Below are 17,260 nucleotides of genomic sequence, written 5' to 3'. Positions count from 1 at the left end.
ACTCCTTGATTGCTTTAATAATATATTGCATTTTCCTAGTACAGAAATGTGCACACTAATGAATATACACCTCCTGCCCCCTGTGGTATAATTCCCTATAATTCCTTACTATAACATATTTGGATTATGAAATATAAATACAATCAGAAAACCACTGTTAATTTTTTTGATATTAAATGCCACTCTTTCCACTATTTCAAATCTTCAGATATGTTATACTTTATGAACAGCTGACATAAACTTGAATTAGGGTAAGTACAGTAACGATTTACTTGTGTTTCTATTTTAAAACAGTCACTGTGACAGTGGTAACAGTCTGGCAAGTAATAAAACATTCCAATCTGAAGACAGCCTTTAGATATAAGATGAATTACATGTGTGACCTAGTTTCATTTAGAATAAATTAACCTAGTTTGACCTAGTTTTGACCTAGTGTAACACAGCCTGGGGATGATGAGTTATGACAAGTGTCCTCTCATAAAATGCATAACAAAATGTTGTGGGTTTATGGCTCTTTTTGAAGAAGCTCGCCCAGCTACTAAACGAAATATCAAGATCACATAACCATGTTGAGATAGACACCATAAAGATAACACACAAACATCACTTAACAAAGCTGATACGTTATCTTTTTTGTGTTTATTTCAACATGAAACCTTGTTATCAGACTCGCTGATCTTGATAGTTCGTTTAACAGCTTGGAGCTTCTTACCACCGATGACCAGTAGACAGGTAATTCAGCTAATTTATAATGATTCAACCAGTGCCACTAATGGGTTGGTGTATTTTCAACAACAAAAATTACCCAAAAATAGCAACGAGTTACAGTTACTACAGCTTTAAATTGTGTCCATGTATATGAACACTAGAACCTCCTTTATGCTTGCAAACATGTACAATTTGGTATGAGGGAATATTCTTATAATCATTATGCTCATGTTGTGAAATGTAAAATGCTTGTTTGTGTACATTTTTTCCAGCTATGTATGTATTTCAGTCCTATCAATGACTTAACCCTCTTATTGTTATCATTCACAATGTACAATGTCAGGGGTCAGCAGGCTAGACTAGCTGCAAGCTATTTCTTGACTCCCCATTTACCCTTGTTTTTTGTTACCATGGTTTTGTAATCACATACATTTGGGTATATATAATCACTTATAAATTTAAACTTTCGTAGCAAATATAATTTCAACAAGGTGACAAGCTTTGCTATTTCAATTTTAAATTTGCCTTTAATACAGAGAAAGACGTTATTTATATTGGTTTTAAAAAAAATTCACACCTATTTTTGCTCACTCTTGTTCTCTGGATAATATTTTTGAAAGAGAGTGGATTCATAGCCATCATTTTAGAAATAACAAGTAGTTCATGATGACACAGAAGTCAGGTGTTTATATGCAAATCCAAACCAAATCACCATGACAACAGTCTTACCTCTGTTGCAAACTGTTGCAATCCTCCAATGTTGATTGGTCCTTCTTCAGAAGCATAAAGGTTACAACCTCCGACACAAAGGTCACTGGTTGGACATACCATTCCACATGTTAAACCGAGGGGGTTGTCAGATAAAATGGCTTTTGCTGCACCATAGTAGTTCTACAGGAATAAAAATATACATTCAAAATTTTGTTTATCTCTTAAATTAATTAATTTTTTAATATTTAATGTAAGAAAGGGAATGAATTGAAAAATTAATCATTATATTATCATAATAGTATGTACATGTCATTTACAGTTTTCTTATCTCATAAATAATTTGTAATATTATTACAGTGGCCATATGGATGAGAATTGGGTATTTATTTTGGATTTTTAATTTATAAAACAACTTTACTATGTTTTTCTACTAGTGTGAAACAACATACATCAAGTCCTTGTGTGTAACTCAATAAATTGCAAAACATTAAAAAAAATGTGTAAAAATGTTTGTTATTGTACATGAATCTTTTTGTAATTTACTGAGTTATAAACACGGACTTGGTATATGTTATTTCACATTTTTTTTTTGGAAAAACATTCTAAAGTTGTTTTATAAATTACAAGAGTATCTTATAGTCTATCAAGGCAGTAGATTACACAAGTGGGTGATAGCAGTTCCTCTGTTGTGTGATTCTAATCACCCTGTGATCAAGATTGTGTAAACATTGGAAGTCCCAAAACACTACACTGCAAGTTTATAGAACTTGAACTCCCTACTGAGACTATAATTAAACCAATGTCCATTCATTAGCTTATCACTGTTGGATCAAGATGTCGTGACAATAGTTTTAGTTTGTGTCTATCTTAGAAACCCAAAGGCTCAATTACTAGTAAGAGTAATATGTGTCTAACTTACCTTGGTAGCAATGCTACTAATAAATGTCTTGATATCTAGCTGAGTAGGACAACTCTTCTGACAGGGAGCGTCTGCACATTTTAGACACCTACCAGCTTCCCTCAATGCTGCCCTCTCACTTAATGTTGTATGTTTCACATCATCAAAGTTATTCTTCAAGTTTGTTGTACAGCTCTGAAGAAAAAGAAGGGTTTCTGTAAATTTTGCACTTGTAGTACCACAGTATGACATTTTATTCCTTTAACAAACAGTTTTGAGCTATGCAACAAATATTGAATATTAACTTACTACAAATATGGCTGCCATTTGGTCAAATTTGCATATACCAAAAAACAAATACACATGCATATGTCCCATATGATATGTGACCTTTGTGCACCATTTGAAAGAAATTGAATATTGCATGTCTGAGAAATAATATATTATGCCGGACGGACAGACAGACAGACGGATGGATGGATGGATGGATGGACAGAGACATTGCAATAGCCCCCACTAAAAACATGAATAAGATACGAGACTCCATCATCATCAAAATCTTTACCTGTACATGTATCATGCGAGAACACATTTTGGTCAGTTTGCTATTTCATTCACAGGTGCAAACAATTGGAATGATATTCCTAATAAATCAGATCGAAGAATTCTCCACATATTTTTAGGAAATCTTTGAAATATATTTAGTAGAGTAGTACAAGTGATTAAATTGTAAACTTAGAGAGATATCGACTTGTCTTTTGTTGTATAGACTTCCTTGTAGTAAACAGACTAGTGTGTATGTACATTTTTTTCATAGGTATTTCAGTCCCATGGGCGACTGAACCCTTTTATTGTTATCATTCACAGTGTACAATGTCAGGGGTCAGACTATACGAGCTGTAAGCTATTTCTTGACGCCCCATTTACTCTTCTCTTTTTTTTTTTACCAACGGATTTGTAATCATTTATATACTTGGGTAAATAGTCTAGTTACCATACAGCTCTATTAAACATGGATTTCTTATCTTAAAAATAATGTAAATATGACATAAAAAGAAAATACCAGTTCAAGAGAAATCAATACTGGACTCCATATTACATTTAGATTTACAAATATATTATATATGGTTCATTACATGTGTTTATAAAATTAACAGACCACATTTCTTGCATTCGCTATGCAGATCACATTTTCTAGATAGATTATGTATTCATATTTTCATAATTATCGTAACACTTACTGTAATAAGCATAATTATTATTATTTAATGTTATTATCAATTTAAATTTTTATAAAACGTAAAATATGAGACTTGAGTAAGTAAGTAACATATCCAATAATAATAATAACAACAATAATGACATCTTTGTACCAAGTTTGAAAGAAATAGACTCATGACATTGTCAGTTATATAGCTGGACATAGACAAACACACAAACTGACAAAACCATTCCTAGAGAATTGACTGGACACACACACACAGACAGAACCATTCCTACCAGAGATGTATGCTGGACACAGATGTACACACACAGTGAGACAAACAGACAAACAGACAAACAGACAGACAGACAGACAGACAGACATAAATATTCCTAGAGATACAGCTAGATACAGACATATAGAAACAGACAGTCATTAATTTCTAAAAAGCTCATTTTAAGCAGTGCTCATTGGGCACTAAAAACACTGAACAATAGCATACAGTACATCAATGACATTTTTACAAAGATACAAATATTGATAAAAAAGGTAATTTCATCAGTTCCCTTTTGCTATGACTTAATTAGGTGTACATCTATTCAGTCATCCATAAGTAATGATGATATAGTAATCACCAGAACAGACATACAATATTATAAGTTTCCATGGCAACAGTGACGCAACATCTTTCCTGGAAGATGATTAATTATGAACATTCCTAAACACTAGCAGTCTAATTTGTTTATTTTGTCATTATAGTACCTTTTTTACGCATTGAACATGACTCATCAAAGTTATTATTGCGTTCTCAACACACTTCAAAGTTTATGTCTTTGCGATATTACAAATGGACTTTAATTCTGGAATTTCCTTGTTACGATACTCACAATTTTACAGACATTTGTTTATATGACATTCTAATAAAAGAAAACATTTCCTTTTCATCATTTGATATTTTCTAATGAAATGGAAACATGACAAAAAGCCTGGCTATACAATAATGAAGTCTGCCATTTTCTCACAGAAATCAACCATGCAAAACATGAACCCCCTAACTCCATAGGAAAATGTTGTCAAGTACTCAAAATTACAAATACTAATAATTTATTGATCATGAATTATTAATTATTACTTTTTACTTGTGGTTATTCAGTACGTGTACATGTACACCACAAACATTTGAACAAATTATTATACTGTATAATTTATTAGCATTATGGTCTCAGTCCATATATTTTGTTCACAATCATTTTATATCAGAAAGTGTTGAAAATATCATGTAAACTGACTAAAGTATTTAGAGAGAGAGAGAGAGAGAGAGAGAGAGAGAGAGAGAGAGAGAGAGAGAGAGAGAGAGAGAGAGAGAGAGAGAGAGAGAGAGAGAGAGAGAGAGAGAGAGAGAGAGAGAGAGAGAGAGAGAGAGAGAGAGAGAGAGAGAGAGAGAGAGAGAGAGAGAGAGAGAGAGAGAGAGAGAGAGAGAGAGAGAGAGAGAGAGAGAGAGAGAGAGAGAGATGTCTACATAAACTATTCAACAGGTGGATAGGCAGAATACTTAGAAGCTATCTCCTTATAAAAGGGCCATGAAACCATCCCTGGTACTTGCATATCTTAATCATCACTGGCAGTATAACAAAATGGTAGCATCATACTCTTTGTTCAGGGCAAAGTTAATTGATAGCTCTGACACCCAACTGGTGACGTAGTAGTGTTCTCACCGAAATAATCATAATGTAATGTGAACCTTTGACATTTCAAAATATCATTTTATTATTCCTGATGAAAGAGCCTCTCTGACTCTGTGCATTTTCATTAGCACAATCCTTACTTTAGTAAATTAAATTTTATTAATGACCACGAAAAAATTTAATTATCTTTATTAGGATCTGTGAAATGGTTATTAATGAACAACTTGTGGAGTCTTCTGATACATATCTGACTCGTTATTCCGACAGTTGGTGCTGTACTTTGAGTGTTGCTAGGAGTGACAGTTTCTCTTATACGTGACTGCATTGCATGACATCATGGCAGCCGCTTTGCAAGTCACACCAGAACAACTTCTGAAAACAATAGACAGGGATTTTCTGACATGTTCAGTCTGTTTAGATCAGTATCTGAAGCCGAAAATTCTTCCCTGTCATCACTCATTCTGTGGGAAGTGTCTCCAATCGATGGTTGACCAGCATCAAGAACTGAGGTGTCCAACTTGTAGAAAACCGTGGCGTATTCCTGTTGGTGGAGTGAAACATCTGGACGACAATTTCTACATGAATTCCCTCCTAGATGTTGTACAGAACCAAGGAACTGACTACACAACTAGACTCAAAGGCCAATGTGAATTTTGTCTTGAAAAGCAAGCTTCTCATATCTGCGTAGATTGCCATTTACAGCATTGCTGTGACAAATGCAGTAAGGTTCACAAAAGAGCAACGGTAAGCAGTTCTCATCGCATCCTCACAATTCAGCAATACAAAGAGAAACTGTTTACTGAGCCGTCTGCTGTACGACCTGTACCATACTGTGGTATTCATACAACCACCAGAGTTGAGGTTTACTGTGATACTTGTCAGAAACCTGTCTGTAATGTCTGTGCTCTTATTGAACACAAAAGACACAACTACAAGAACCTAAAAGACGTAGCCGAAAAATACATACAGGAACTTTCCCTAATTTCCAGAAAATTAGAAAAGCGATCTAGAGAGGCAGATAGAGCCAAGGAAAAGGTCAGTCTCATCTCAAAACAGTTGGATAAAAAATGTGAAAAAGAGAAGCAGAGAGTCATGATGAAAGTAGACGAAGTATGTATGAATATAAAGATGGAAGGACAACGACTTGTGAAAGAAATCGATAACGATCATGATCTGAGGATGAAAAACAACCACGGTGAAGTAGATGGCGTTGAACAACGCTACAGTAAATTAGTCAGCATAAATAGCTACATTGAAAGACTAATTCAATGTGGAAATGCCGTCCAGTTACTCCAAAATAAAGAGACACTGACAAGTTATGTTAAGGAGCTGTTGAGCACTGAAGCCAAACCCCAACTACAGAGTGACATGGTTGAATTCCTGTCTTCAAAAGAGATCACTGCTAGTAAAATACTAGGCGTTCTGAGATCAGATGATGTGTGCTTAGCACGGTGCACGGTGGATAATATTCCACAGCAACTTATAGGTGGTACGTCCGTCAAATTACTCATCACCACAAAAGACAGCAATGGCAGAACAATAAACTCCAAACAAGCAGTAACGATGACAGTTATGAAGCCAAACAGATCAAAGGAGAATATAGCAATAACTGACAACAGAGATGGTACACAGACAGCAACCTTCTATGGAGATACAGATGGGAAACATCAAGTTATTGTCATGATTGGAAATCAAGAAATACCAGGATCTCCTTTTGAAATCAATGTTCTCATCCCATTACTGAAGACCTTCGGAGAGACGGGAAGTGAATGGGGTCAGTACAATACGCCCACTAGTCTTGCAATTAACAGACATGGACACTTGATTGTCGCTGATAAAGACAATCATAGAATACAAATCATTGACATTGATGGCAAAGTCGTCAAAGTGTTTTCCTTTAAGCAATTTGGGAAGACGTTTACACCATGGGATGTCGCTATATCATTAAGTGGTCACTATTTCATCACTGATTATTGGAACCATCAGGTTGTTGTCAGTGATGACACAGGATACTTTGTCCGAAGCTTTGGACAAAATCAACTCAAGCATCCACGGGGCATTGCCATTAGTCCGCTAAATGGTCAAGTCTATGTGACAGAATGGGATGGCAAAGGTGACGACACAGACAAAGATGCACACTGCGTGAGGAAGTACACACAAGATGGTCACTACATCTCATCGTTTGGAAAGTTTGGGTCACAGCCAGGTCACTTCGAAGCACCATACTTCATAGCTGCGACAGAAGATGGCAAAATCCTAGTATCTGATTTAAATAACCATCGTATTCAGGTATTTAATGCTAATGATCGGTTTCTATTTGCATTTGGCAGATGGGGCAAAAATGATGGTTTATTCCATCACCCCACAGGAGTAATTGTGGGAAAGGATAAAAAAATTTATGTATGCGATAAGAGTAACAGAATACAGAAATTTGACATAACAGGTAAATTTCTTTGTCGAATAGATAGTGGCCACGATAAGCTGAATGAACCCCGAGGTATCGCTTTGACAAAGGAAACACCCGCCAAGCTCATTGTTGCAGATGGGGGAAATAACTGCATAAAAGTGTTTGTGCAGTAGAGAGGCCCATGGCGGAAAGATTTCCTTCAGCCCCTCATGTGGTAATTGCCAAAAAATGATATCTGCTAACCATACCATACAACCAAGTAATACTAACCCATTAATTTGTATTTGTTCACATAATATAATCCTCTATCATGAAACACTTGAAGTTTGTAAATGATCTTAAAGATGAGGGGTCCTGATGACGTTTTACTCCCTACCACACTGTAGAAATGTGAAACATAGCTCCATCACAGTTTGACTGGTCAAATTTATCTTGTCTCTTAACATGACAATTTTAATCACTGTTATGGTGTTCTGCAATAAGAGACATTGTCATATACATCTACTCAATATTCATTATGATAATATTTAATGGAAAATATCACTTTATATGATAATTTTTTTTTAATTAGTCATGATTAATTACATGATACACATTTATCAAGTTGTGCCTTCTAATAATGGTGGATTAGTATAATTTAGTATATTTGTTAAACCTTACAATTAGACGTAAAGTAATATCTAGGAGTTCCCTTGAGATTTACCAGGGTTCAGGGTTCAGGGTTCAGGGTTCAGCTCCATATACCATCAAAAACAAACAAACCCACACAACTAAAAACTGAATGGTCTCCACAAAACTCGACTCAAAAAAAGAGTCAATGGGTTCCAACAAGCTTTACTTCACCCTGCTAACAGAGCATATCATTGGGGTCAGCACAGTACAAATACCAAAAACAAAGCAGTGTTTACAAAATTGCCTTGTCACTACTTGACCAAGTAAGGGGGACGGTTGTAAAAGCTTACATGTAATATGAACACAAAACTGGTACTAACAGATGGGATATTAAATTGTACATGATTATATAACAGAAATTATATCATATGAAAATAGCTTTTGAAATAATTCATGAGTTGATGTTTGTGTTTGTTAAAGTCTCAGTATGGGGTAATAATAATGTATTTATGTATAAATTTTGGTGCAATACGAAGTTTAACCCATTAACTAAACTGGACTTTTGCACAGATGAGCTTTCATTATACGATGTATTTATACAACACTGTTCAAACAATAGCTGTAGTTTTACCCACCTATAAAGTCATAAATGTTATTTAGTAATAATTAACTGTTCAAAAATGTATACTAATTATATTAATTGTCAAATATAATCCAACCTCACTGTCTAACATCCAAAGCAATTTCACTGAGTTTCACAGTTGTTTACAGCATTCTTATCAGGTGTAAAAGTACATATATTTTGCCTATTAAAGCTCTTGGCCTGTATTAGTGGCATCTAAATCAATCAAACTATAATACAATATTAGAAGCCAGAATGAAGGTCAGTAAAAGACAGAATTGGTGAGATTAAATATAATCACAGCTGTGAATCAGTGTAATGCTTTCTCATTGTAATCATTTGACTGTTTGTCAGCTGGCAACATTATTATGAATTTACCATATTAGAAGTGACACATATTAGGCTTAGGTGAAAAAAAAAATAATTGTGTGTTTCCAATAACATGGCCTCGGAAAACGCTGTAGGTAGGTCGGGGATTTTCTTTCCAAAACCAAACAAAATGTCAGTCAGAATACCCCTTCTGTGATAGTTTGATGACAAATGTACAGACAGCGTTGGGGAAAGAAAACAGACATGCATGAAGGTCAAGAAAAAGAAGTTCTTATGTTTTTGTTTTAAATGTTTAAAAAATGTTTAGGGTTGGCAGCTAAACTTAAAGTAGGGTCACTCAGGTTATCGGAAACACACAGTTCTTTTTTTTCCTTATCCAGTAATTAAAGTGATTGAACAAGAGATACTGTACACCTGATATGAATACTACAAACAATTATGACAGTGGAATCACTTTTATTGGATGTTATGGCAGTTCAACCCCTAGAGTTATGACTACAGAGTACTCCATGTTTTTGATACTTCAATAAACACTTCACAGACAATATTATTACAGCCTGTTTACAGCACTGTCCAGATACATCATTATAGACCTCATATTCTCTGCTTGTCTTGATATTTACATAATAATAAAATATGTAAATTATCACATGTCCACTACATGATGTTGCTTTGCCTACACTTTAATAGCAACACATGTACATTTGCATAATTTGCTCATGAATAATACATCTGACAAGTTGGCATGGTCAAAGGCTGTCATCGACCAGGCTTTGGGGGCAGAAATTTTTCACATCGTTATATCAGTTTTGACAATGAAATAAAGACAAGCCGAGAAGATGAGAGATAGGTGGTACAACCAGCTAATGATGTATCTAAACAGTGCAGTACACAGGCTAATATTATTATTATGTGTGACACCAAAATTAACCTGATGTTGAAAGAAAAATACAAAAAATGCTAAAAATGTTCAAACTCAAATTTATACGATTTTAGATCTTGCTTGATTTGTGTTCACAATTTTGACCTTGGGGATGAACTTGTAAATTTAACTATTCTCACAATATAACATCACCAATGATTAACTTTTTTGTGTTAATAATTTTGATGATGTGAGAATGCAAAGTTCTCATGATTTACAATGAATGTTCACTGTGCAATACTTTAAAATGACTGTGATGTATTGAGAATTTATTCACAACTGCAATGTGTACATCACTGATCGATGAGGATCGGGTATTTATTTTGGATTTTCAATTTATATAAAACAATTTTATCATAGTTACTACTTGAAAAATCTTTGTGAGACAACATATACCAAGTCCTTGTTTGTGACTCAATACATTGATAAATGTGTAAAATGTTTGTTATTGTACGTACAATAACAAACTTTTTACACATTTTTTTAGTTTTCTGCAATGAATTGAGTTACAAACACAGACTTGGCATATGTTCATTGTTTCACATTGATTTTTCAAGTATGAAGTCGCGATAAAATTGTTTTATAAATTCAAAATCCAAAATAACTATCCAATCCTCATCCATATGGCTACTTTATTGCATGAAATTTGAAATTTAATAGATTGTGGAGATTTTCATTTATTTCAAAGGATTTATGTAATTACTGTAATAATTTGATGTAACTTTGTCAATTTTCAGAAGACGTCAAATTTTGGTAGTTCTCATAGTGATCTAACATAAATTGATGTATCATAAAATAGATTTTCCAATTTGCAATTGTAAATTTTAAACAAAATGCAAGCAGCTGACATAGGAAAGGTTTTTCAACATGATTCCAACTGTTCTAACAGATATTTCACCCAGTACACAATTTTCACCTAAACTACTGACTGTGTTATGTAAATTATTTATTTACGACAAGCACATAATACAACTTATTGTGCAATCAGCATTTATTTAGACTAGTATGACATTATTTAGTTTAATCTTATAATCTTGTAGTAGGACCTCGCCTCAGACCTGTGCTCAGAAGATTACTGAACAAAAGCAAAAGATGACACTTTGTATCGCTAGTGTGCATGTGGTTACAGAGGCAAGCCCTCGACAGTGCCTTTGGCACTATCTATAGTGCACCTGTGATCACTTTTGAAGTTGAAAGTTTACAAAATTGCCCAACAGTCTAGCAGCTGGACTAGCTAATTCTACTGATGAAATAAATTACTTATCTGTTCATGAAATTAATATCATGGAGTTAGTGACGGACACTGTATTTGTGCACATTCAATATTGACAAGACTACTGATTAATGTCCAACAAGTATGAGGCTTTACTGGTCAAAGGTCATATGACCCAAACCCAGACAGACAACTTTCTGAAAGGGCATCAAGGTTGTATACCATTCACTTTGTCAACCACAATGTTGACAAAATATTGAAGCCCTGTCAGTGTTAATACCCTGCTGCCACCGTGAATGTGCCACCCTTTGGTTATTTGCTGTTACAGCACATCTTTTTTTCAGAACAGTCTGATTGTATTTTCTCAACACAAAATGTGCAACGATAGAAAAAATACTTGAAAATTCACGTAAATCATTGCCTGAAACTAAGATTTTGAGTATCGCAATATGTCTTTTAAGTTAAATATTAATTGTAACTTTGGACACTATATCTAATCTATAAGGTTGTGTCTGCTTTGTCATATAGATTATATTGTTTAGTGCTGTTACAACATTTACTGTGCAAAGGGTGTTTGGCTATAGCAGTTATGTATATCAGCTTTGTGTATTGTAAAATATGTAGGGCTGTTGTCTCATTACAGGTCTGTACAAGACACTGCCAGAGGTATATACATTTGTAATGGTATGATCATGACATTCCATGCCATGCCATCGTTATTACACAATGTTTTCACCTGTAACTTTTAAGATTACTCCTTTAATACATGTACTTCACAAATGTTTGATGAATAAATGAAAGCACAAATAATTGTAGGTTGACATATTGTTAAAGTCACTTATTACCTCATGGTATTACTATGATAGTAATGACTGAATGAATGGCTGACGATCAGTACAGTTATTGACCTACTTTCACAACACAAAGGTCGTATGGTGTAGCCTACTGGTAGGTTTATGCAAAACCCAACGTGTGTGTGTCTGTGTCTGTGTCTGTGTCTGTGTGTGTGTGTGTCTGTGTGTGTGTGTGTGTGTGTCTGTGTCATTTTTTGACACTTTGACGCTTTCAGAAAGCAATGCTATTTTTAGTTGTCCAATTACACAATCTAAATACTATCCTGTATGTACAAATATGAACAAGCAAACACACATATATGCAGGCACATCAACAGACAGAAATAACTACTACAAAATGAAGGCTGCTATTTCAAACATCAATTACAATTGTTGTATCCTTAGGCCTGTACAACCAGCGACAAGCTAGCATGAACAAACTAAACTTGTAAAAGTAAACAAATAGTACGTGAAATTAGTAACACTTGGCACACACATGTTGGCAGTACAGAGAGAGTGTGTTACGTCATTCCTCCATTTCAAGACTGTTTCAAATAATAGCTCATATTCACTTGTACACAAATTTCAAGTTCTCCTCACATTTCATGTACAGTACAGAATTATAAAACTATTCTTATCAAACCATGAAATGTAATTATACAAATCTCTGTATTCAACAGGTTGTGCCAAGTGTTAATTAAACAAATTCATTTGTGTACTTGAAATGTTAAAGAGTTCAGCTTGTTCATGGCTAGCAATATCCTGTGGCTGGATGAATGGCCAATTTGCTCTACATAAAAGCAAACCCCCTCAACCGTGAAGTATAGTCACTTTAGAATCCTCTGTTACCCTGTGACCATGCAAAAGGTATACATTTAATATTTCAGTGAATACAAATTTGTACAAATCCTAACAAACAAAGTCACAACATACTGGGAGGTGGATTGATGTCAAGTTTATTGTAAATAGTTTGAATGGTAAATATGCAGTCAACACATAGATAATTGTATTTCTGTTAGGCATAATGACATCCTATTAATAAAAGTTCCTTATTTTAAAACTGAGAATTTTACATATTGTATTTCTAACAGAATCTATTCTATTTGAAACTCCTTGTCATTTGATATTTCACTTGTCATTAAAAACAAGCATTTGAAGATTTTTTAGATTGTAAACCTGAATACCATGAGCTACTGGTGAAACAAGTTTGATCATAAAATTCCTTGTACCTGAGTATCAGTCTGTCATTGTATGAAGTGTTGTAACTAGTTTTGCAGGTTGTCTGTTATTTTTATGTATATTTGTTTGGGGGTCCACGTTCATAGGTATTCTTCACCTGTGTGGACTGCCTGACTAGTGTCAAAGTTAACTAACTAACTAACTAACTAACCAACTAACTAACTAACTAACTAAATAAAAAAAAAAAAAAAAAAAAAAATAAATAAATAAATGAATACTGTATTCAAAACTTTGAACTATATAAATTACAAGGTATATGATGTCTGTATGCCTATTTGAACAGTAGTGCATAGATGTTGTAACACAATTTGATGTTACTGGTAATCATTCACAGGTGTAGAGTGTTGATATCAATTCACTATAGTAACAATGTATATTTTTTTACTATGAAGATATATCTTGATTTCAGATATGTGAACAAGATCTGTTATTATATTACACCGATTTACGGTACTTACTGTGCAGTTTTTGTCTTCATTTCGTTTCCAGTGTCTTCTGTTTGTCTTAGTGGTTGCCGTGGATACCAATGAGGCATGTGTAGCTGTCTTTGGGTTCAATGCAAGGATGTTCTGTAGATGAAAAAACAAAATGGTAGAAACTGACATGAAAACAGTTCTTTATATCAGTGCTTTCTACTGGGGACCATTATTATGTAACAAAAACTTCACCTTTAACAGTGACTCCATTTTCACCAACTGTAGATTTGAAGACACATTTTGTGACCTATATATATTCTACTCTCAGAAAGTTCACTTGAATATTACTTTTTTTTTTCTACAAAGATAAATTTACAAAATACTTGATATGTCAGGGCCCATACTAGAATACAATCATTTATTCTTATATGATGTGGTCTGAATACCAACGTGGTTTTTAACTAAACCAGTGAGTGGAGGTATAAATAGTAATGATACTGTATAGGAACCAGACTAGTATGATGTAGCATGCACAAATAGTAAATCACTTACCATTCCCATGTTTTAGTGTCAGAAGTCAATAAAGATGGCATGCTATCGGGGATGGGATGGGATGGAATGGGGTGGGCGGGGGTGGGATGGGGGGGGGGGGTACTAAAATAAGGTAATGACCTCCATGAAATCATTGAGTGTTTACTAGTATGGATGCTGTAGGGATGCAAGAGAAATCAAAATACACACTATACACCTCCTTGGGATAACTAAATGATCCAACAAACAAACAAACAAACAAACAAACAAACAAACAAACAAACAAACAAACAAACAATATGTTGTTGGCTACAGAACAAAGTTGATGTGTCTGTCAAAAATGAACAATTTTTGGCCAAAGGGCAAAAGAGTAGCTTTATTTTTAATAACACCCATGTATTGAAGCACAACTGTACACTATGTTGAGTTTTGTTTCAAAAGTATAGTTGTAATTTGCATATATCATCTTGTTTTGAACAATTCTTCACCTTACATCCTTATAAATATCCCCACTAATTTCAGACCAATCTATAAATCTTGAGTTTATTTTGTGTTTAATCAAAAATCACATTTTCATAGTAACTATAGTCTGCATAATGTTGATTTGCCAACAAGACTCCATGGGATGGCAACAAACCCAGCAGAGACTCAAACAGTTCTTCGTACACACTAACACACACACACACACACACACACACACACATACATAATGTACCATGCCTATGAATAACCTTATAGTTCCGTTGTGCTGAAAGTTTTGATCATTTGTTTGTTTCTTTGTTTCTGCACACAAAGAGTATTAAGCAAAAGCCTTGAAGTTGAATCAATATTCTGCCTTGCATAAAAAAAATGTGCAAAGACTGTTGGTAGTGGCTAAGAATATATACGTAACAGAGTTCAAGAGTAGAAATATTAATATGGTGAGGGGGGGGGGAGGAGTATTAATTCAGAACATAACACCTGTAGAACAGTGTGCACTCATTACAGGTTATACAGTTCTGGTTTTATTGCTAGACAGTCTACACCTAATACCCCTAAAACCTAACATAAACTTTAAGTTTAATACATAGGTGTATCTACCCAAAAGTTGGTCTACTGTTCTACATTCTTGCCGTACATATGCATTCGTACACATTGTATACTGTTGAAAAATAATAACAGGGTGTTGTTTATTACGTAATAATTGGGTTGCAAAGAAGGTCAGTGACATAGTGTGACAACGTCATTACCTGTAATTTAATTAAAACCTTCCTTATTACGATTCATTTATGATTGGTAACAATAGCTTCTCACTCACACAAAAACAGTTATGTGCAAATTGAAAAAAGTGAAGTGGAAAGGGAGATCCGGAGATCACAACAGCAGTAGATTTTGGATTTGTTTGCACGTGAGAAATTAAATCGACAGACTCTGATGCAGAAGAATAACAACAACAGGGGCCATTATGCTATAAATGTACATAACAACATAGATCATTGTCGCAGTTCTTAGAATCAATTGAACTAGCACGTAGCATGTGTCTGCAGTAACTGACGATGTACATGTCTTTCGGAATGGTCTTCCTTTTGGTGGTACGTGTACTTATATACAACTTCGTAATCACAACTACAGCTTATATCAACATAGCTGCAATAATTGTAGCGTCTTGTTGCGGTTTTGTGGTTTTTTTCGTCCGTTTTGGTGACTTTTTAAGTTTTAGTGTTTAACCCGCACCTAACGTTAGGTGCGGGTTAAACACTAAAACTTAAAAAGTCACCAAAACAGACGAAAAAACCACAAAACCGCAACAAGACGCTACAATTATTGCAGCTAATATCAACATAACGTGACCCCAGAACGATCAATCTTATCACAAAGTGTACATTCTGCAATAATATTAAAGTTATGAGAACAACCACTGCACTAGAAATATACCATGTTCATAAATCTGAATCAAAACAATCACCTAAAACGCTCATCCCCATTTGCACATTATGTAATGACAGTATTTGACATTTCGTCCACATTCTCAAGGTCCTTATATTGATCCCAGGCCAGCGTGGCATGCATGCCATCAACGCGTCATGATTTTGAATGTGACAATGCCAATACATGAATAGACTGTTCTCCATCTGGTATCTGACACAAGTGATACTATAGATATTCAACGTTTTTAACTAGAAAACTTACTTCAATGTCAACCGAATCTTTGCTCAAAGCCATCGCGAATACGTCACACTCGACTCTTCAAATTTCTGAACGTGCAGTGAGTGTTATGAGTGCAGTGAGGGAGATCGATGAGTATGACGTATGCAGTGTTGTTTACAGTAAGTTCAGCATGAAGTACGCCACCTAGCGACCATGTTGATTTCTGTTCGATGATCTACACACTGAGTATGATAATATCCCCTCGTAAAAGTATTGATGCCACGGGTAACTAAAAGTAAAAAAGATAAGGTGAGACATTTACAAATTAACTGTTTAACGATGATATTGTAAATTATGCTGAACGGGCAATATGCTTCTACCCCCCCCCCCCCCCAAAAAAAAAAAAAAAAAAAAAAAAAAAAATCAAACAAATTATTACGATTTACATCGATATCATGATAAGCGAAATATTATTATTTCATATGAATTTAGTTTTGGTTTGGGATTTTACATTTTGGGATTTTTAATTCTCATCCGACGAAAACGATTTTAGTCTTAAATAAAATCTGAGAAGTACCCCTAGCCCTAGGCTACATTAGACATGTATTTCTTATAGAAAATGTCGTCAAATTGATAAACTGAAGAATTTGTAGTAAATGCATGGCACTAAAATCCATTAAAGTTTCAATAAAAAAACATGCCCTGTCTCTCACTGGTTTTATATTCATATCACTACATGTTACTACATGCTGATTTAAAATTGTACTGTCTGAATCAATTATCAATTTTTGGCTAAAAAACA

The 17,260-nt window shown here is 34.4% G+C and overlaps 1 protein-coding gene across 1 annotated transcript in view; it reads right to left on the bottom strand.

Moving 5' to 3' along the window:
• The window catches only part of LOC144436259 (dihydropyrimidine dehydrogenase [NADP(+)]-like), a 31,207-nt gene extending 14,640 nt beyond the window's left edge, over positions 1-16,567 (bottom strand). Inside the window, exons 1-4 of the mRNA XM_078125004.1 lie at positions 16,501-16,567; positions 13,843-13,953; positions 2,339-2,512; positions 1,438-1,599 (exon numbers count right to left, since the gene is read on the bottom strand). Coding sequence (XP_077981130.1) covers positions 1,438-1,599; positions 2,339-2,512; positions 13,843-13,953; positions 16,501-16,533 — 480 coding nt within the window. The 5' untranslated portion in view covers positions 16,534-16,567. The remainder of the gene's footprint in view (positions 1-1,437; positions 1,600-2,338; positions 2,513-13,842; positions 13,954-16,500) is intronic.
• Between the last annotated feature and the right edge of the window lie 693 nt (positions 16,568-17,260).

Source organism: Glandiceps talaboti, chromosome 6 (genome assembly GCF_964340395.1).
Source record: "Glandiceps talaboti chromosome 6, keGlaTala1.1, whole genome shotgun sequence".
Lineage (NCBI taxonomy): Eukaryota > Metazoa > Hemichordata > Enteropneusta > Spengelidae > Glandiceps > Glandiceps talaboti.
This window is presented reverse-complemented; position numbering and strand designations above follow the sequence as displayed.